This window comes from Clarias gariepinus, chromosome 19 (assembly GCF_024256425.1).
Source record: "Clarias gariepinus isolate MV-2021 ecotype Netherlands chromosome 19, CGAR_prim_01v2, whole genome shotgun sequence".
NCBI lineage: Eukaryota > Metazoa > Chordata > Actinopteri > Siluriformes > Clariidae > Clarias > Clarias gariepinus.
The window spans coordinates 11,695,309-11,719,029 of NC_071118.1; the positions used below are offsets into that span (position 1 = coordinate 11,695,309).

At 38.0% G+C, this 23,721-nt stretch overlaps 1 protein-coding gene across 1 annotated transcript in view; it reads right to left on the reverse strand.

Annotated features, from left to right (window-relative positions):
• Nucleotides 1–5,019: 5,019 nt before the first annotated feature.
• The window catches only part of capn5b (calpain 5b), a 59,706-nt gene continuing 41,004 nt past the window's right edge, over nt 5,020–23,721 (reverse strand). Inside the window, exons 5-13 of the mRNA XM_053478694.1 lie at nt 21,406–21,598; nt 17,065–17,258; nt 14,061–14,138; nt 12,412–12,607; nt 11,690–11,812; nt 9,177–9,373; nt 8,910–9,031; nt 7,373–7,509; nt 5,020–6,284 (exon numbers count right to left, since the gene is read on the reverse strand). Coding sequence (XP_053334669.1) covers nt 6,102–6,284; nt 7,373–7,509; nt 8,910–9,031; nt 9,177–9,373; nt 11,690–11,812; nt 12,412–12,607; nt 14,061–14,138; nt 17,065–17,258; nt 21,406–21,598 — 1,423 coding nt within the window. The 3' untranslated portion in view covers nt 5,020–6,101. The remainder of the gene's footprint in view (nt 6,285–7,372; nt 7,510–8,909; nt 9,032–9,176; nt 9,374–11,689; nt 11,813–12,411; nt 12,608–14,060; nt 14,139–17,064; nt 17,259–21,405; nt 21,599–23,721) is intronic.

The window sequence follows — 23,721 nt, forward strand, 5'->3', positions numbered from 1 at the left end:
ATTATTTCTCTTCAAATATAAAGCTTACAATTTAAACCTACACAATTATAATTCATCCACTGATTGAGATTATTTGTTTGAATTTAAGAACTGTATAGCATACGATTTAGAAATACATTTCAAACATTTGGAATAAACCAAGTCGAATCGAGTAATCATTCGACTGGCTAATAAGCATTACAAGTTAGTTATGAATCCAATAATAGTGGGGTTATGATTTCCAATACAACAAAAATAATCACAGACTCTCTTAGTAATCTTTACTGACCAAACTATGTGAGATGAACAGAGAGTTCTGACCCGTCACAACAAATCCTGTACTGTATTAAGTTTAAAAAGAAATTTCCAGTTTCCAGTCCAAAATCTCCAAGAAATCAGTAAGAAATTTTCCCACTGTGACGAATAAAGGTATATCTTATCTTAAGTCTCATTTGAGTTATGCATTTTCAGATTCCTGAAAAGTTGATTCCTAATAAGCTCCATTTTAATGAGTATATTACTATATCATGGCTGGTTGCTGAGATCCAGTGAGTGCAAGTTTGTTTACACGGAGGGCCTTGGGAAAATCCATTGAAATCCTATTTTTAGAATATTTAAATGAGGATTCCATGAATGAGTAAAGAAGAAGGAACCCTCAGCCTAATTTTATATGATGAAAAATGCACTTTTTCATTTTCATTTACAGTATCAATTTTTTTTCTTCTATTCAACAATGTTTGGTATTTAAACCTTTCCTACATATGTTGAAGAATCAGGGGGAGAAAATATATATATATATATTAGTGCTGTCAATCGATTAAAAAAAATTAACTAATTAATCGCTAAAATTTTTTGCAATTAATTGCGATTAATCACAATTAAAAGACTGAAACTTTTTGGATATGTAAATGTAAATAATTAATGTAAACTCAAGACAATTAAACTATTTAAATTCAAATATGATTGTTTATTGGAATTTTTGTTTAACTTGTAACACAGATTTTCTCATGTAAACAACATACCTGCAATAAACCATCAATATTCTCCAAATTAACTGTTGGCTTGAAAGCCATATTTATTACAGAAATAAAAACACAGGTATGTGCCATTTGTGTCATTTGAATTTCAAAACAATCAATGCAATTTACATTGGCAAGGCCCTGTAAAGATTGTTTCTGTGGGGTGTTTTGCTTTTAAGTGATATGTCAAAGACGAATTACTTCTCTGGTATTTAAATTCGGCTTTGCAAAATGTACAGATTACTTTTGTTTTATCCACAGGACCATCCGGCAGAGTTTTATACTGAAACTTCCCGTCTAAAAGTCCTTCCTTGGTCTTATCCATACTTCTTTGCACGTTGAACACACGTCGGCCACAACAGGAAATAAAAAAAACTGCAACCGCGTTAATTGCGTTAATTTTTTTTAATGCGTTAAATATTTCAAATTAATCGCATGCGTTAACGCACTAATTTTGACAGCACTAATATATGTATATATATTTTTTTTTTTTTACCAATTTTTTTCTTAATTTAAAAGTCTTATATATTTCACCTACTGTACTATGTTGGCCATAGCACAAATTATAACCTGTGTGCATTTAATACCAGACTTTTAAAGGTAAAAAAAAAAAAATCCTGGCCAAAAGTCATGTCTAATAAAATTGTAGCCAAACTAAAATTCGATTCAGCATGTTTTCTGTCAAAAAGCACAAGGCTTTAAGCTTGTTGTTGGTTTTTAATTTGATATAGTAGAATTGTTATCGCCTATAAGGTAGGTATGTGGCTATGAATAAAACTAACACCTAAAAATAATGTAATGAGTGACTACTTATGTCTGTAACATAAAATACAAATTCTTGATTATTTATACTGTTGTATAATTGCAAACGGGTTTACTTATTGTCCTAGCTTATCTTTATTTATGTTAATACATCTAACTATACAAATTTCAGTCCATTTAAGGACTGTTTTGGAAAACCGCATTGTTTTAATATCCAATAATTATAATAATACTATATGCTAATATTTTAAATTATCATTAGTCATTATTTTGATGTTCAGTACAGGTTTCAGGAGAATTTCAGTTTTGTAATTAAGCTACTTTTGTTACACAACCCTTTACACTTTTAAATACAGTTAAAACTGGAATGACTGTTTGCATCAGATCTTGGGAGAAAAGTGCTACAGTGCTACAGTGGTGTAATGATTTACACAGTGGCCTCGCACCTCCAGGGTTGAGGGTTCCATTGTGTGTGCATGGAGTTTGCAAGTTCTCGCCCTGCTTGGTGGGCTTCCTCTGGGTAATCCGGATTCCTACATACAAGCTGTAGTGTACGAATGCACATGTGAGTGTGTGTGTGCTTGTATGCCCTGTGATGGACTGGCACCTCTTCCAGTGTGTACTCTGCTTCACCCCCACCACCCTATACAGGATAAGCAGTATAGCAAAAGAGTGTGTGTGTAAGAGTGTATTACCATAATACTGTACATTCTTGGAAAAGAATAGACCTATAAATAGAAAGCACTCTGAAGTCAGAGTGAGATTAAGATCAGCAGTAAAACAAAGTCTTTTGTTTAAGGAACAATGCAGCAACCAATTACAGCATTGCTAAGTAGGCAAAGACTAAACTGGACAACAATGCTAGAGGTTCTGAGTTGTCATTTTAGGTTTACAAAATACCTGGTACATTGTGATGACTCTAATTCATGCAACAGAGCAACAATCCTAAGGCATGTCTTACACTCTGGAGTGACTGATGGAAAAACTTAATTCTTTTAAATACTCAGGCTATAATAACAGGACAAATACACTGTTAACCATCTTCTCTTAAACCAGCTATTAAGATACAAGAACTGGGAGAACAGTAAGAACATCAACATTCCCTTTTCTCCTAATTTGCTACGTACTAACACATAATAAAGTCACATTATCTATGGCTGTCTGGTTTTACCTTTATGCCTTAGGACTAATCTGCATGGCAAGAACATCTCTTGTACACTTATTTGTTTGGCACTTCATGCTAAACCAACCTGAACACCATCTCTCAGGACTTTGTATTCAGAGTTAGCTATTTAGGTTCAAAACAAAAGCCAATATCTGTGCATATTCAGGTTTGGGTTAAGTGATTCTTATCTTGCTAGTCTGATTATTTCAAATACCTTCTTGTGTTTTATTCCTGTAAACTTGTCAGATGTTTCTTGCGTGGAAAGCAACTCAGATGGGCTTTTCAATAGCATTTAAATGACTGCATTTAGCACTTTTCTGCAAATTTGGCTTAAATTTACTATATGGCTTTGACCTGTATTCTTCAGTTTATAAAACAGCACTTGATCCAGCACATATTACTGTCAGAGGGAAATAAAATCAATACAGACATGTGATATTCAGTCTCTCTGAATACTCTTGTGGGTCCATCTGAGATCTGAATACTCATGTGTGTAGACTTAACTATGCATGCTTAAGTCAACTCTGAATACAGCCTTAAAGCAGATGATGTCCTCATTTACTACAGGCCACAATGCAGGGGCTAATCAATGAGTGACAGCTAGCTGCAGCACCTCAGAACATACTGTACCCCATGCTGGGACAAGCCTCTGTTTAAACACTGAAGAATTAAGCAATGATTCATGTCTGCTAGTGCTGCTTTTTATCCATAAATAAGGTTGCTGTTTAATGCTTATTATTTAATGACACAATTAGGATGGCAGCGATCAAATACTGAGCATCAGTATATTTGCCTAGAATGCTGGACAGATATGAAAATAGTTTCATAGTTTCAATAGATTATCCAAATCTAGTGTGTTATTTTATGCTGTATTATTAACTATATGCAAAGAATTCAGAACACAAATAACCATGATGTTTGTTAGAAGCTCGTAATGATTAATCTCAGATAGTCATCATTTTAATACAGTACTGGCATCTCTTGAGTGACAAATTAAAGGAACGCCCAGCTTGGAACTGTAGTAAAGCGATGAGCACCATTTTTCTAAAAGCTATTCCCTCAGCTGGCCTTTTGTTGATGATGGTGATGGTAGAGAGTGCCGTCTAACATAACACTCCTAAATCTCCCACAGATGTTCAGCTAGATTGATATCTGGTGACTGTGAAAACCATGGAATATGATTTACATTATTCTCATCCTCATCAAACCATTCAGTGAGCTCTTGTGTTCTGCCTTATAAGGATAAAAATGTTTTATCATAGGATAAAGGTGATTATAATTAATCAGGTTGTATAGAATTGCAGTAAGCTTTTCTTTTTCCAGGATAAAATTAAATGCTCTTACATCCTTCTATTTGTCACCAGTTTATATGTTTTTGTTACTAGATTTTATTACAAACGTTCATATGATATGATAAATAAAATGTAACCGATGTATTCGAGTAGTTGTCTTGTTTTAAGTTTTTGCTGATATTTTTTTGGCTTTGCTATTAGCCTTTCTTGAAAAAACATTTGCTCAGTTCTACGATTTTTCCTTAAACAGTCATTTATAATTCCTATATATTTTCTGTAGAAGACGTCTCAGTTAAATGTTCCTACTGGGATTCAGGGCAGCAGAGGCCCTACACATTACTAACTGCTCATTAAATATTAAGCTAGCATTATGAAACTTTGCTAGCTAGTAGATAAAGTGTTGGTGAGGTAGCTATCATTAACATTGAGTGAAAAATAAGAAAAGAAAAGGTCAGTTTTTACAGTTACTGTCTGTTTAAAATTACATGTACATGTCTAATTTAAAACCCTATACAGTATGACTACACCTGTTTCCCCACCTTTTTACTTTTGATGTCTTCGCATCATTTGTGTCTGGGACTGCAACTAAAAGCATATCCTACAGTTCCATTATCCAATTATCTGACAGTAAATATAGCAAATATAACAATAATCTTTTCTTTAAAGAAAGATACACATGTTAAGACAACATGGGACATAAACATGTACGTACATAAAAAAATGTGATAATAAATATCCCATTTCGAATAATGAAAAAAGTGCCAACTTTTTTAAATATATGCTTTGATAAAACACTTCCATCATAACACAAGCAACTAAAATTCTAGCAACACATAAGCTGGTAACGGTAGTCACTGTATATAAATAGCTTTGTAGCAGTTCATAGTAAAAGGGCACATCAGCAATCGGAAAGGACGTTCAAGAATCAGCTGTTCCTAGAGCATTAGTAGAGCAACCCCTGGTGGAGCGGAAGAACAGTTCTAATAGCACTCGCGTCGTGGCACATGCTGTTTGGCAAGAGCTGAAGAGACCCAGCAGTCTGTCACATCACGTCACAGTCTCACGAGTGAAGTATACATGAGAAGCGTGTATACACATGTTCGTGTCCTCAAGACTGCTCTCCACTCTAAAACACTGCTGGAATTTATGTAGTTCGTTTACACATGCATGACCTTTGAGGGGGTTTATTCAGATCAGCATACGCACACACATGCACACGCACACACACTCGCACACACAGGCATACATAAGCTGTTCAAACTGTCATGGTCTTCAGGCAGTGGCGTTACTATGGCGATGGAGTATGGGTGGGCTTTTGGTCCCTGGAGGCAGTTGGTCGTGGCTGAACTCTGAGCCTCTATTTCTTGGTACTGTTGCAAAGCTACACCAAGCATGCTGCTGCACATCCAAAGATCATCCAGTGTAAAGATTTTGAAGAATCCACACAATTCAGAGGCACTCGAGTCAACTTTGTTGTAAATCAGAAAGCATGTCGAGTGAGTCATGCGCTGGCCAAGGCATCCATAACTGTTTCATTTTTTTTTCATAAGTGGTCTTCAGTGTGAGTTAGGAATGTAAGTATAAACTGATCCAAACACCAGGAAGGAGCACAAGATTGATGGCAAGAAGTAATTTTTGTCAAGGTAAGCTGGCAACGGAAACCATGCGGCTGATTGCTTGACGAAGACTCCGCAATTAGTCCCAATACCGAACCGACCTCAGCTGCTCATGCACGACTAATGTGTAGCCCTTATGAATACTATGAGCACTGCAAAATGATACGGGTATTCAGTAAGGGATGGGGAATGCATTGACTGCAGACCATCAAAAGAAAGAAGGAAACAGAAGGTAAAGTTCAGGGGTGGGGTCATGTTCATTAAAGTGTCAGATGTTGGTTAACATGGTGCAGGTGATCAGGCGAACGGTCAGCATCCCGGGAAGGTCGTTATCTTGGCGGCTGCCTTTGTCTCTTAGGTGGACGATGTGCTGCTCTTGTCTGTCATTCGGGTCACTGAAGAGGGTCACCTGACCCAGGAAGGTGTCTACAATCACATTCTTATTGTAGATCTAGCATCATCATGGACCAATCAGAGAAAGATGTTAAAGCAAAAGAGAAAAGTAGATCGAGAAAACAGAAGTGAAAGCCCAGTGTAAGGGCACATATCCATTTGCAAGGTTGCGGTGCCACAGCCAATTTATTTCAATAAAGAGCTTTCATGGTGCATGAAGAAACAACCTCATCTCACTCAGTACTTGGCTATGTCAGGACGATCAAGACTTCAATGACTGATCTCTTTCCTCACAGGTCGCCAAACATGGTATTGAAGTTCTCTCTGTTCAACACATATTTTTCCCCACATTAAATTGGATCACACATTTATCCAATTAATTCAGATAATTAATCAACAAATTCATACTGAGTGAAGTGGGTGTCTTAGAGCTGGAAATGTGCAGGACAGGGAGTATTCCAGGACCAGTTTAGGAGAGTGACATATCCAGCTTGGTCTAAATAGCTACCAGCTATCAAAGCTAATAATTTCCAGCTGGTGTGTAATTTTCCTTACGACACAAGTAAATTGATGAACTCAAGTAGGAGATTTTGTAACTACCTCACTGTTGTCTTAGTTTGTTTAAAATAGCTACAATTTAGCATTAGCTAATTTTTAAAATGGGCACTGCATACTGCGTTCTTTAACATTTGGTTTAATTTATGCCAAATTAAAAATATTTTAAAAATTCAAAGCATTTATGACTGTTACAAAAGAGGAAATACTTAGATTAACTTGCTCAATTCGAGTACTGCATGCTTTCTGGTAATTAAACTAAAAAAGATTGTGGTTAAATATAAATAGCTATAAAACACGCTAACTTATGAGGTAGCCACTTTCACAATATTAATTAAGCTGTTGTGACATAAAGGGGCTATCTTTGTTGAGCTAACTAGGTCGGTACGTTTTAGCTGAGACAAGGACATCGTTTAGCTATACATAAGGTGAATGCTAACCATCTTATAAAAGAGAGAAAAAGGCCGGCCCCATGCGTCAACAACGTTTGCAAGTGGATGTGTACAGTTAGCATTTGCTTAAAAAAAAAAAAAAAAAAGACAGAAAGCACAGAAATAAGAACAGGGAAAACATAAGAGTATGAATGCTCACCTCAATGTGAATGCCTTCTTTTGGCTTTTTGCGATAGAACACTCCCTTGATGTCGAAGTTGGGACATCGGGTGTCCTTATGCACAGGTGATCGAACTTTCTCTCCCTCACAGGTGATAATCACATACGGATCTGAGCCTGGAACAAAACAGTCATGTAGCAATTCGTGCATATTTTCATGCTGATGCAACACCACAGTTACTGAACAAATCCAAAGCTATGGCTGCGCATTGATGGAAATGGACATAGGGACAGAGTGGTTTCTATTTTTGGCCAAAATTAGCATTTAAACCAGCAGATAAGAACGTTAAGTGGAAGTCCGCTTACAGTGAAGGACAAATCATAAGGCACTACTATGTCTCAATGTGATTGTGCTGGAAATCTGTCTTGATTTAGTCTGCAGTATGTTAGACATACTGCATTAGAGCAGAATAAGTCAGCTAGCATTGGTAAAAACCGGCACATTGGAGGTATCGGGCTGATTAATGGTTTTGGTGCCCTGGGTGTGCACGTTTGTGATTCTCCAGTGGGAGAACAATTTATGCTCCCTGCCACTAAGATTAAGTGTCTCTGCTCTTTATGTCATCCTGTGTCTTGTGCAGAATCAGGCAGGTCGGTGTGTACCTGAAAGAGCTCCCTGCCGATTTTTAGCTCAGGAGAGGCAGGGGGTAGGGGAATACACTAGACCAGATGAGGGAATAAGAACGAACAGGGCATGACTTACCAAAAAAAACATGCCAGCTGATTTATTAACTGCATCTAAAGAGGACTGTCTGTTTCACATTAGCAATCATGTCTGTTGTGTGCATATATCCAATTTGGATTCAATATTTATTTAGCAATTAAAGCAGCGATCTAACACTCAAGGGCTAAGCAACACAAAGGAAAATTACACCCAGGAGGCAGAAGGGAGAAGCGTTAGGGTGTGTCTGTGGTACACGATGTGCTAAAGTAGCTGAGCTGCATGACTGGGACATTTAACACATGGAACACTTGGGAGATTATCTTTTACCATTTAGTCATTTTATGCTGTGAACTTTCTTAATAATTTACATACATACATACATACATACATGAATGATTATGAAAGAGAATCAGCTAAAACTTTAAGGAATTTATTTTTTTAGTGTGACAAGTCAAAACATTTGCAAACAATTCCACGAAAAGATTGATAAATTATGTCTTTTGGAAATACCTGAAAAAATCGTATTATTTATGCATATTCATCTCCACAACTATTTTTTTTAATTATGTTTTTAATAATGAATTATTAATTAATTAATTTCTATGTTTGCATCTAAGTTTGTTTTCTTTGTTGCTGTATTTAAGTACATATTTTATCTCTCTCTACTTAACTTGAGTAGTTTTATTGCAAGATACTTTTTACTTTTACTCCACTACATCCGATAGCAAATATCTGTACTTTATACCTCACTACATTTTTGTAGCATTGTGCTACATAACCACAGTGGTGTGTCGATCGAGATGATCATCTATAACCTATAGGATATGGGCTTCTGCTGTGTTTGCAGGTTTACCTCCATTAGAGTCTTGACCCTGCAGCCCCTCAGCACTCAGCACGTGCACCTGAGTGACCAGTTGAGGATATCCACACATCCCTGTCCAGCACGTCTGAGGAGGCTCATCCAGAGTCAACTCTCTGTTCCAAACCAGAAGATAACAATAACCTGAGCATTAAACTGCAAAGCTATAAAATGATGGATTTGATATTTCATACAAACATTTAAGGATGTAATGAGTAATAAAAGCTAAATAAACAAGGAAGTTATAGCACTTAGATTTACTTGCAGTCTGAAGGCACATCTGTGAATACCCGGAGCAAGAAGTCTCCCTGCTGGCCTGGGTCGAAGGTGGTAGGGATGATGACATAGCGGCCCTCTTTCAGTTCCTTCCTCAGAAAGACGCAGCGAGAGTTGATGTAGATGGAACCTGCGACCTTTTGCTGGGCAGTGTGCATGCGGTACTTTCTGTTTAGTTCCACCTTGTGGGAAGAAGGTTTTATAAGAACAGGTGAGGGCTGAACTGTGATTATGACATCATTAAATCTTAAAAACCTTATTCTTTATGTCAAATCTAATTATACTAGTTCTTGTGAATAAGCACTAAAACATCTACCTCGCTAGGACTGCTAAATCTTACAATCCATGGAATTTTTTTCACTTGTTTTTTCCAAATGATTCAGCCTGAGAGCTGTCTTGCCAGCAGCCAGTAACTCTGAGTCAATTATCCTTCCATCCAAATGATAAGATATGCATGGTGTAAGAATACAATGCGTCTGCAGGGCTTTGCTACAAAATTGATGAAGCTAATAGGTAGAGTTGTGAATCAAAGGTAGACTGTCGATTGTAGACAGCAAAAGAGAGAGAGAGATACCATTTACTGTGACAAAGGCTACTTTGAGATAATATAGCCCAGAATATTTGACACTTTATTACCTTTGAAGCTGAGTACAATTGTTCCTTCACTTAAGTAGAAATGTAAATAGAGGACTTCTACTTTTACTTGAGCAATAATTTTACCTATTGTATCACTACTTTAAGTCAAGTATTTGTATACAGGATTTGTATACAGCACTGCATGTCATTCTTTTTCTTGCTGATCTTCTTTGCCATACTCCAGTCCAGTAAATAGCTGTATTGCACCACCCGCCCCAAACTTAAAAGTATAAAAAGAAGCGTATCCTATAAAATTTTCCGCGGAGACTGAGCTATACAGGAATTGGACAATGAAACTAAAATGCCAGGTTATACACCACAATAATTCATTAGTATGATGTAGGGCATCCTTGGGAATGACAGATACAAGTCCTGCACAGTGGCCGGAGGGATTTTGAGTCATTCTTCTTGAAGAATAGTGGCCATGTCACTATGTGATGCTGGTGGAGAAAAATGCTTCCTGAATTGCTGCTCTAAAACACCCCAAAGTGGCTCAATAATAGGCCCTCTGAGTGGTGCAGTGGTAAAGTGTTCACCCTATCATCTGGAGATCGCTGGTTTGATTCCCGGGTGATGCTGTAACCAACCCCTAGTGACTGGGAGAAATTGGATACCATTAAAATTAGGGAGAAAAAAAGAGACTTAATAATATTTAGATATGGTTTGACTTTTATGTTCATCAAACCACTGTCACCAGTCTTGCTGTGTGTATTGGTGCATTATCATCCTGATACACTTCACCGTCTTAAGGATAATGTTTGAACTACTGCATGCACATAGTCCTCCAGAAAGGTTCAGTAGTCCTTGGCAATGACGCGCCCATCTAGCACAAGTACTGGGCCTAGGGAATGCCATGATATGACAGCCCAAATCATCAATGATCCACCCTCATGCTTCACTCTGGGCATACAACAGTCTGGGTGGTACGCTTCTTTGGGGCTTCTCCACACCGTAACTCTCCCAGAAGTGGGAAAGACTCATCAGAGAACAATACATGTTTCACATTGTCCACAGGCCAAGATTTTCGTTGCTGGCACCATTGAAACCAACGTTTGGCATTGGCCCAAGTGACCAAAGGTTTGGCTATAGCAGCCCGGCCATGTACACTGACCCTGTGGAGCTTCTGATGAACAGTTTTGGTGGAAACAGGACAGTTGAGGTGCACATTAAATTTTGCAGTGAGTTGGGAAGCTGTGGTTTTATGTTTTTTGGATACAACTAGGGTTAGCACCCAGACATCTCTTTCAGACAGCTTCCTCTTGCGTCCACAGTTACTCCTGTTGAATGTAGTTCGTCCTTCTTGGTGGAATGCCAACATTACCCTGGATACCGTGGCTCTTAATACGTCACAGATACTTGATGTCTTGGTCACAGATGCACCAGTGAGATGTGCACCAACAACTTGTCCTCTTTTAAACTCTGATATGTCAACCATAATGCTATTAGTCTGCTATTTAAACCTTCACACTCTGCTCTTACTGGTGGAATGTGCAATCAATGAAGATTGGCCACCAGGCTGGTCAAATTTAGCAATTAAAACCTCAAACACTAAATTGGCCAGTGTTTCAGTTTCATTGTCCAACCCCTGTATATATATATATATATATATATATATATATATATAAGGAACATGTCAAAAAGTTGAGTGTAAATCGAAAACTGACAATTAATTGAATCGAGCAACGAAAGATCAACGACACTGCATAATAGATTAAATCACATAGCTCTATTACTATGACAGCTGTTCAAATACAATTAAAAGAATTCCCACACCATGCTACTACAAAATCTCACTAAAGTAGGTTGGAATCTGTACTGTCTTATGCTATACTATTATCTCTACACTATTTATATTTTCGAACCCGATGGATGTCGAAGCCGATAGCCAAGTTTTCTCCTTTGCCTTCTTTGGGAGTCGCTCTTTTATCCTTCTGCTGCAGGCAGATCAAGACCTCGTCCTCGACCTTCCTCACGTCAAACACGTACTACGGAGAGGAGCAGATAGTTTACAGCGACTTGAAATGTCTAACAAGTTATAATCAATACAAATTTATACATTACTTGAAGCAAGATCAGTGAAAGTATGCACAGGACCTACAAAACCATGGATGTTCCTTCATGGGTTTAATAGTGCTCTGTGGGATGTTGGACATTTGGGCATATTTTATAAGCAAACTTTTGTTTTAATAGCTCCATGGGCTAAATAATTCTTATTTCTCTTGGTATGATTCTCTACAAACTCTTGAGCCTTTCAGAAACAAACATGTCATCATATTTACACTCTAAATGCATGCAGGACGACTCTATTACTAATTCTATGACATTGATAGAAACATATTCATCCTTTTCACACCAAAGAGTTCAATACTTATGCAACCACTACTTGTAAGTGTACTATTTGTAAATGATTTTGCAAAACAAAAATGAATTTTCACAGTTGCAATATTACTAATTCTTTTTGGTAGAGTTCAGTTACATCCCAGTTAAGTTGTTTTAGTTCCAGGTTATAGACAGTGTACATTGACATTGCTTATAGCACAGTGAGCAAAAATCTGCTTATTTTACTAAATATAGTGGCACAGACCTGAGGATTCTGCAGAAAAGTGGCTTTGTGATTAATGCAGCCCCCTGAGCGGTTTCGCAGAGGGTCGTCTCGGTAAATCCATGATCCTCTCATCACCTCCTCCTCCCAGGTTTTATGGATGCTCAGGTAGGACGTGTTGATGAGCCGACACAGGATGAGGTCAGTAAAGTAGTGAGAGAAATCCTCAAAGTTCATCCTGAGTGTGTTACAATAAGCAGGTAGCTTTGTCACTAATGTATCCAATCTGGTTTCTTCATGAAGATGTATTCCTTAGTTTGTGAACAGCTATTATAAGAGTAGCTACTTCAAACAAATTTCACCCAAAAAGAAACCTCTTACAAATTTGGGTTTGTTACCTGATACCAACAACCGTTCAAAGTTTCTTACTCAACCCTTATCCCCCATGTCACACATGCAGGCACATAGCTAAATATTGAAACGTTGCGATAGCAGCCATATTGGACAACCAAAATAACGTTGCTCCAAGTCATTTTGTGCCTCCTAAATCAAAATGGAGAATATATCCAGATGTTGAGTACCACCTAGCAGACCTAAGGCAGAAATCGAACCTTCGACCGTGGTGATCTAAAGAAACTGCGCTTACCACTATGTCACCTAATTTTGAACTACACTGCTGGGCCAAAAAGTCACCATTTCAGAAGGGTCAAATTATTGGGTTGCATCAAGCAAAGATAACAATAAAGGTGATGTGAAATTACTTGTTAAGAACCCTTCAACACATCATCAAAACCTGGAAGGATAGGGCTGAGCCATCAACTTTGTGGAAGAAATGCTGTGAGAAAGGAAACATGAATGGAGATGAAGTTGCACGGCTGTAAAAACCATAGCTTTGTTTAATAGTGAAAGTAAGAGCACAGATTGTGATGAGAACAGAATAGGACTATAACAATTGGAATATAGGAAAACCACTTGTTAGTGAGACTAATCCGGAAAGGCTTTAATTTGCTAGGAAGCATAAAGATGGGACTTTATGCTAGGAAGCATAAAGACGGGAAAAAGGTCATGTGGTATGATTCAGAGTTCAGACTGATCCTATTCCAGAGTGATGGCGCCTTAACATAATAAGAAAAGCGCATGATATGCTTGGGCCAGGCAGTGTATAAAATTAAACATTTCTTGTGTAATGTGTAAAAATTATGTTCAGTATACTGTAGGAATACGGTAGGTAAAGCACATGATTGTCTTAATGATTACAGCAGTAGCTCTTAAGTACAAATTTACAAAATCTGATTACAGACCATCACAATATCAGCAGAAGCGAGTACACTGAGATGTAAATATGGAATAGATTTTGGTTGAGATTTAGGTACTTTGGGTAGATTTAGCCTTATATATATAGATTATAGCCTATATCAGACAACAAACATACCTGATCTTAGTCTTACCCGAATGTCTGCCTGTATGTGCCTGCATGCTGAACAGGGTGGGTAGATCTCTTTTTTGGATGAAATGTTTATTTAAATTAAACCTAGAACCTAGTGATGCCTAACACGTTTAAGACACAACCTGTAGCAATGTAGTCGCTGTTGAATTAAACACTCATGGTGATGTATCAGTATGGTGATAGTAGTATCAGGACAGAATATAGTGTTGAGTCTAAAACAGGGGATTAAAAAACAGTCTCTTACCAGAACTCTCCGTCATCCTGCACCGTGACGCCCAGCTTTTCCCTCTCGCTCTTGCTCACCTTATTCCATTCCTCCGAGCTACAACATACACCACACTCATCATATATCATACATCTCACCATGATCAGTAAACAGTTCAAAAATAAACTCACTTTAGCAATCTATGGAAACATTTAAGAAAAGTTTGAAGCAAAAGTAGAAGAAGGTCCACTGTTGGACGAGGTACTGTAGGACTATCTGGATATGATGATCCTGTTTCAATCAATTCAGTTTCTGACGGTAAATTTGAAGATCAGATTCAGAGCCAGCCCTATAAGCCATGTGTGCTTGTACATCGGAATAATATGACGGCATTTTCCAGTCATACACACAATGCTTGAAAAAAAAAAACGTCTTGCATACAAAGATGTTGGACATAACTGGACATACTCAACATCGGACATGTTGTTCTTTCGGCTTCTCCCGTTAAAAGAAAAGTCACAGCATATCCACACATTTGATTTGGCACAGGTTTTATGCTGGATGCCCTTACTGACACAACTCTCTTATTTTTATTTGGGCTTGAGAACAGTATTAAGGGGGCCATTGGCTGGAAAGCAAACCCAAGTAAAAAAAAACACATCAGGACATTAAGTGGACAGCTACAAATAAGCATTTGCTTATCGACATCATACTAGAGAGAAAGAAAGATTGGTGTCTAAAATACTGAAATTAAATGATCTCCTCATCCTAGGAATGAGACTCTACGAATGGATGATGAGGATGAAAGTGAGACCAGCATGAATAGCTATTTCACAAGTTGTCTAGTGTGAGGACACGGTGCAAATATGTTGTTGTTAGTCTTTCAGCTGCTCCCAACAAGGGGTCACCACAGTGGACCATCCAGTCAATACAAGCTTGGCACAAGGTTTTACGCCGAATGCCCTTCCTGACGCAACCCTCCCATTTTATCCGGGCATGGGAGCAGCACTGCATCCAGTGGTCGGGGTTTGGGCATTGGAGGGAATCGAACTCTGTCCTTTCGCATGGGGAGCAAAACACCTACCACCGAGCCACCAATACCCATAGGACACAGTGCACATGCTTTGTAGGTAAATGTAGACTTTAACCAGAATGATCTTAAGTAGACCTGAGGCAGTAATCAAACCTTCGACCATGGAGGTGTGAAGCCACAGTGCCTACCACTATGCCACCTACTCTATAACACTAACCTGTTGTGGCACATAACTGACAGAAACCTTGTTTAATCTGTATTTACTCAAGTTAAAGATTTGTACCAACCAAAGTCTTTATTTAGAGAGTTTACAAGAAATGAATTAACAAAGGCATTTGAAAGCCATTAAGGTAAATAGCAACCACATCTTATGTTTATACTACTTGTAAATGACTTTAAGCAAAGATTGCTTGTATATTTCTGTACACTTTAATATTGTATTCAGATTCTATGGTTGCACAATTCAAATAATGTAGCGAGTCTACCAGAACCAAGAAGACTGGGTGTGTAATAAAAATGTGAACACCACACAAGGCTTAATTAATATTTCATCTGTGATAAAATATGAAGAACGACTGTTTCACCTCAATAACATCTTTCTGGCTGCATGGTAAATAATTTAGAGGCCCATATAACCAAAGCCGAGCTGTTGCTGACCTCAGGCTGAACACGCAAGAAAGATTTCCCACCAATTGTAATTACGTTTCCATTTCACACCCAGCTGAGACATTAAGGCTGTCATAAAACAAGCCGTCTGTCATAAATGGATAATATGAATATCTAAACACGCCTTGAACTTTTCCCCCTTTCGCCTGCAGGTAACCCCCCTCCCCACCCACCCCCGTCTGCCTTGATGTCTCAATTTCACACCAGCGAGTGATAAGAATAGTCACTTTGGCTGTGTGTTATTTAGACCGGAACAGTCTTAGGGAAGGGAGTGAGACACGATTTTCTATAGTCTGCGCGTGTACTTGATGAGATTACTTTCAGAAGCAAAGTTTTGTGCTTTGATTAATAACAGAGCATGACTATACTGTAGTCTTTTAAACTACACTGAAATTACCTTTTAAACATGCTGGCTTCCTGGGACATTAAACACCAGCTAGTTTTACACCGTATGAGTTAGCAGATTATTACTTGTCACGCTGCCTGAGATCCTGATAAAATCTCAAACAGAAGGTGTGTATCTAAAATATACAACAAAGATTCTCTAGCAACAGAAGAAGTGCGATGAAAGAAAATCACTTAGGCTTACATCATCAATGAGCGACATTTTTGCTCATGCAAAAAAATAAGTTTGCATAAATAAAAACATTCTTCAAAGCGAGCTTGAGGTATTAAAGATACATTCAAGGTAATTAGCAATTTTGGTTCATTTTGCACTATTGCAATGAGCATACTGTATATGCAGCTGTCGCAATGGGGGGAGGGGGGTGTTTAGGGTTATGTATTCATTTTTTTGCATTATGTGTCCACTATAATCCTACAGGTGGTGAGCTCTATACGTTTACACACTGGCAGGCAGGACAATATCCTATATACAACAAGCAGATTATTTGCTAAGTTTGTTTAGAATAGTAACAAAATCTAATAATAATAATAATAATTTATATCCGATAAATAAATAATCATATTAGATAATAAAATCATGACACTAATACAATCAATTCTACAGATATTAATCGAATCAGCACCTAAATGTAATGATATCATATTGTGTGATCATATTGTGTTTTAGAAAGTTAAAAATAAAGAGGCATGGAGCCTGCTGAATTTTTGTCTACCTTATGAGTACACATACACACCACACCTGGCTCTACAGTGAATTTAAGATGAGTTTTGGAGCAGGGCTCACACACTGATGATATTTTTATCAAACTTTTCTGAAACTGAAACTTTTTTTGTTGGATTTCTTTAGACATAATAGCACTAAATTCAGCTTCACTGAACAAATAAAAATCCAAACTCTCCAATATTGTAGATCTCCAGTCCACCAAGGGGCGCTCTCACCTGTCGCTCCATGGCCCGCTCCATTCCTTCTCGCCCCAGGGGTTCCTCATTCGAATCATGTGCAACTTCTCAGATTTAAAAAACGCCAACAAGCCATGCCCCAAGCGCACTTTCCGAACGTCGGTGACTGCGTAAGCATGACCTTTGACCAGACCGCAGTCCAGCCGAGCCTCCATGTCCTCCACTGTGGTTGCCTGAGAGAAAATGGGAAAAGAGGTACCTAAACAGATTCAGTGCCAAATATACCATGTGTTCCATAAGGCAGAAAATAGCAAACCGGGCCAGAGGGTAGCTTCCCAACAGCGTTATGGCTGTGTAAAAGACAGCAGTATAATGAAATTTGGGCTGCATGGTGGCATAGTGATTAGCACTGTGGTCTCACACCTCCAGGGGCGAGAGTTGGAGTGCCGCCGCAGGTCTATGTTTGCATGTCCGCCTCCGTGCTTGTGCTTGTGCCGGTTCCTCCAGGTTAGCCCATAGTCAAAAGACATGCAGATTAGGCTAACAGGCGTTTCCAAATTGACCATAGTGTGTGAGTGAGTAAGTAAGTGTGTGTCACCCTGTACAGTATAAGCAATATAGAGGATGAGTGAGAGTGAGTTTCATTTTAATTTTAAGTTTACATGACGAATCAATTGGTGTAAATCAGACAGTAACAAGCTTGAATGTTTTAGTGAACACACTGCTTGATGTACAGTAGGAGAAAATAAGGCTCTCAGCATATGATGAGTCTTTCAAACTCCCTGTTACACCCATCATTTGCCGACAGAAACATTTTTAGATTGCCTCAGAGCAAAGGCAGCATAGTAAAATGAAAAAAAGCAATTAGGCTGTGTCTGAAACAAGCACAGCCAGACACGCTAAAGGGCCTGGTGTTACATTCTTCAAATTAAATTGTCTTCTGGACAAAAAGAAAGAAAAAAAAAGCAATAAACCAAGCCCAATCCTTGAAGCTGTGCTAGAACTCGATTAGCCTTAACTCTGTCCTAAGATCCAGATCGAGTTAATTCCTAAATGTGTCTTGGTTTCTTTGTTCCGTCGTTCCATCCACATCTGTTTGGACGTACAAAAGGATTTCTCTGAATTTGCTAATTCAAAGCCGGGTTCTCAGTAAACCTGAGGGATTTGCGTGTGTTTGATTTGATATGCCAGTGTAGCCACAACGGTCTCAGCTCTAAGCACGTATAAAAGTCACGTCACTGATGCTGCACTGACAGAGAGAGAGAGAGAAAGATTGTTGATAAAAATGTCACGCAGCACATAAAGAATTGCAAAAGTCTGGGATTGGGCTCATTTACAAGAAAATGAAAGTCTGAAAAAAAATCATCTTTTAAAAAACAACAAGTTTATTACAGGCAGCACCCAGAGGAATGTAGATTATTGTCATGTTGATCTCTGATGGCTCATGATTCTTACTTACAGTATATTTCATTTCAATATCAGATGCTTCTACTAAAAATTCTTTACAACTGAAAACAAGGGTATGTCTTATAACTTTAATTTAAGAATCTAGAAAATGTTGAATTTAATGCACTAGTTCTTCAGCCGGTGTAGAGGAATTATGGATTTTTTATTGAAACTAATGCTGGTTAATCTATAGAAGGTGTCAGGTGGAGCCTTACCATATACAGTACACACTAATCAGCCATGCCATTAAAACCTCTGACAAGTGAAGTGAATAAATAACACAGATTTTTTTTCTCTCATCACAATGACACTTGTCGAGGTGTGGGATATATTAGGCAGCAAGTTAATGTTAATCTTAAAGTTGACATGGTGGAAGCGGGAAACATGGAGAAGTGTAAGGACCTAAGTGACACTGACTATGGGCAAATTAACCATAGATGACTGGATCAGACCATCTCCAATGAGATATTAGAAGATTGCATCTTTCCTAAGACATAGAGGTGAAAAGCAACAAATTACATTTACTCCCGTTACCGGTAGTTTTTTTATGTACAGTCGTGGCCAAAAGTTTTGAGGATTACATAAATATTGGAAATTGGAAAAGTTGCTTTTTAAGTTTTTATAATAGCAATTTGTATATACTCCAGAATGTTATGAAGAGTGATCAGATGAATTGCATAGTCCTTCTTTGCCATGAAAATTATCTTAATCCCAAAAAAAGGACCTGCTGAGATCATTTCAGTAATCGTCTTGTTAACTCAGGTGAGAATGTTGACGAGCACAAGGCTGGAGATCATTATGTCAGGCTGATTGGGTTAGAATGGCAGACTTGACATGTTAAAAGGAGGGTGATGCTTGAAATCATTGTTCTTCCATTGTTAACCTAGTGACCTGCAAAGAAACGCGTGCAGCCATCATTGCGTTGCATAAAAATGGCTTCACAGGCAAAGATATTGTGGCTACTAAGATTGCACCTAAATCAACAATTTATAGGATCATCAAGAACTTTAAGGAAAGAGATTCAATTCTTGTTAAGAAGGCTTCAGGGCGTCCAAGAAAGTCCAGCAAGCGCCAGGATCGTCTCCTAAAGAGGATTCAGCTGCGGGATCGGAGTGCCACCAGCGCAGAGTTTGATCAGGAATGGCAGCAGGCAGGTGTGAGCGCATCTGCACACACAGTGAGACGAAGACTTTTGGAAGACGGCCTCGTGTCAAGAAGGGCAGCAACAAGGCCACTTCTCTCCAAAAAAACATCAGGGACAGATTGATCTTCTGCAGAAAGTATGGTAAATGGACTGCTGAGGACTGGGGCAAGGTCATATTCTCCGATGAAGTCTTGTCCGGAGAAGAAAAGGTGAGCGCTACCATCAGTCCTGTGTCATGCCAACAGTAAAGCATCCTGAGACCATTCATGTGTGGGGTTGCTCCTCATCCAAGGGAGTGGGCTCACTCACAATTTTGTTTTAAGTATTGAACTTCACTACATTTTAAATCATATTCGCTACTGAGTAAAAAATAAAAAAATAAAAAAAATAAAAAAATAAAAAAATAATGCAACGAGGAAGAAAAAAAGTGCACCCAAAAAAACCACTGCACTGATTGATTGATGGGCGGGGAAAACAAACGCGCTAAATTTACAAGAACGATGGAGACAGACAAAACAGATGCCAATGTTGCAGACCCAGCTGGAGGCGAAATGCCGTCAAATTCTTATGAAGCAAATCCCTGGCCATATTTAAGCGACCACTTTGATTTCAAGCACAAAAAAGGCAACAGCTTTATTATGCAAAATTGTTCCACTCAATTAAAAACAACTATTTTAAGGTTTATATCTGCTTGTCTTTTTTGAACTGCACTACAATCCCCCATCTCACCCATCTTATTTTACTTATTAGAGTTATTTTTAATGAGCTACTTTTTACTTTTACTTGAGTAGATTTTTATCATGGTAACTTTTGCGTGTACTTTAGTAAAATTTTACTGAAGTAACAGTACTTTTACTTGAGTACAAATTTTTATTACTCTTTCCAGCTCTGATGAGATAGAGCATATCAAAAAACTAGGATAGGAAGAGCATGAAAGGGCATGGATGATGTCCTCCTTTCATCCATCCCCAGGAAGATCAAGACCTCTTCACAGGTCATCAGGAAAGCTACACCTGAGGATTCCCACTTCTCTCTGGTCATTACACCTTAATGACTCTCCCTAATCTCTCTCTATTACTGATCTTCCTAACGAGTCTCTCTCCCCTATTCTCTAACAACTCTCCCTCCTACTCTCACCTTCTCCACTGTTCACCTAACAAGACTTTTCACGCAGGGGAAGATCCCTGACACTGAAAAATACAAATCTTACCAACTTCACTCAAACTGAAGATGTTACGACCTTACAAAAATAAAGTCCAGTAACGTGATGTAACTTTCAGATAACCTCACCTGGATGACTGAGAATCTTTACAGACACTAGAAAAAGAAAAGGGAATTATAGCGTGGCTAATGTCCATACTTCAGAAATGTGACTTCAAAGAGAATGACAAGAAGACTGTGTTCAGGGCTTTTGATTGTTTTTAAGATGTAAATGTGCTGGAACCATGGTTAATAAGGGCATGCAGTGGGTAGGATTACTAATGCTGTCTTTCCTCACTGAAATGCCATGAGCTGTGGTCATGAGCCGCTGCTATCAAATAGAAAAGGTGTGTAATTATGAGCGTCAGCAATCATGATGCATCTTGACACATCTAAACACAGAGTGTGAGATCTTTGCTAAAAACAAAACTGTGTGAAACGACTCAAGTCTCTGCTTCGAATCTAAAAGTCAGGAGTCAAAAACAGAAGAACAAGAGATGAAACAGATGTGCGTCTTTAACTAGTATGAACATAAAAGAATAGGTCGTGCAGCAGAAAGTGAATCAGTAAATAAGTATGTCTCCACACACCCTGATGGAGCAGCTGATTAATCCATCCCGATTGTGGACCTTTAGCACTCTCTCGAACAGCTGGTGTCTGGCTGCCTCATCCTGAGCATACAGTCCTTCCAGCAGGTCCACCGGCTCTGAGACCCCGCCGGTAAAATCCACTAAAGCATCAGCTGTGTTTCCGCCATCCAGAGCTTCATAGCAACCATACACTCTGCAGGTAAAAAAATAAATAAAATAAAAAAACAGGGTGATATATTTTATTTCATATTATATATAAAAAATATATATCCTAGCAACTGAAAGTATTTTAAATATGTGCACATGTACAATAACAGTATTTTCTACTATGAAATTAATATAATACAGATACTGTATAAAGTATTTTTCTTTTTTTTTTTACCACGTAATGCTTTCCTTTCTGAAGTTAATAAATTCTTTAAACAAACAAAAAATAATGTAAAACAAGATGATTTATACCTTGAAATAATTTCTAAAAAAAAAAAGATTTTTTTTTTTGTAATTGCATATTTGGTTTATTGAGCTCTCGCAATAGAAGTGCATAAATTTTACGAGATAGTGTTTAAGATTAATTTTTTGGGCAGTGATTTATATCCTTCCACTATTTTCTTTTTATAACTGACTGTATAATTTTTATGGTAATGTTTTAATGTGTGTGTCAAGGATGTGATCCTATGTGTCAGGTTCCTCCAACTGGAGCTATGCATCTTCCTTGGCCTTTTGATTGCCTCTCTGATTAATATTCCCTACCTGGTCACTGGTAGGACTTTTGGCAGCTTGTATAACTAACCACTGGTATAACTTCAAGGCAAGTTGATTTTTTTCCCTTGCACTATTTCTTAAAGGTTGAACATCATCCTTTAGGAGTTTTGCTTGGTTTAATGCTACACATTGACATTTCTACACATGGTACAACTGTTTGTGATTATAGTCTGTCCCAAATCAACCAACCAACCAACCAATCAATCAATCAATCAATTAATCAATCAATCAATCAATCTGTCTATCTATCTATCTATATACTGTACATATATGTAGGTATATGTGAGTTCATGTATATGTGTGCTGCAGTTATGTGTATTTGCATATTTCACAGTTGTAAATGTGTATTGTTACTTTCACTTTTACTTATTTTTATACTCTTTTTCTGCTCCTGTCCTGTACAATAACAATGAAATTTCCCACCTGAGATTAATAATTTGTTACGCTATCTTATCTGTATTCTATTTAATCAAGCTCCTTGGGACCATCATCATATATTAAAAAATACTTTCTCTCAGGGTTCATCATTCTGTTGGCATAGTTCTTTTCTTCAACAAACTTGGGCCTTAGAAATAGTGTATTTAACCCAAGATCAAGCCTGCGGCAAATAACAATGAATAAATACTAAATAATGTTAATTATTCTAAATTAATCCAGACCTTTTTATATTTGACTAGTAATTCACCTAACCAGTAACAGAGCTGTTAGGGCTGAAAAGGTTAATCAGAATCAGAATCAGAAAACTTTATTGATCCCGCAGGAAATTGCTTATGTGATGACTGCCATAACACACAAAGACACAGAGACACAAAAACAATATTAAATAAAAGTAAATAAAATAGAATAAATCTAAATAAAATCTGAATAAAACTGTAAAAAGAAAACAACCACAATACAATATACAGACTATGCTACACACAATATCTATCTATCTGTAAGTCCCGCAGCTGAGTGAAAAACTGTTAACTGTTAAGGCGCAGGATCACTGATCAGAAGTTAGGAGGTTCAAGCCCCAGCACTGCCAGGCTTTCACTGTAACCTTTCCTGATCAGGGGGGCTGTGTCCTGACTAACCCCAGCTTCCCAACTGGGATATGTGACAAAAATCATTGAATTGTGCTGTAAGGTACATGTGACAAATAATTGAATCGTAATCATAGAGTATGCAGCTCTGTATTTATTTGCGGATTGATACAGTAATTGTTCATGAGCTGATTGAAATGCCATTGGACACTGCTGCACCACATGGTATTCTCTGAAAAATTAATAAATAAATACATTGATCAAATTAACAGGCTCAATGGCTCCTGGAAGTGGGTGGGATATACTGTATATTAGGTAGCAACTGAAGGTTTTGTCTCTGAAGTTGATGTTAGATTTATACACTAATCAGCCATAACAAGAACACCAATGCCAGGTGAACAGAACATCACTGATTACCAACTATACACCAGCAACTTGTTACAGGAGCCCCTAAGGCTCACTCATGCCCACAGGGTCCAACGACCAGCCCGTCCACTCCGATCCTACAGAAAAGCCAATGCAGCTCAAATCG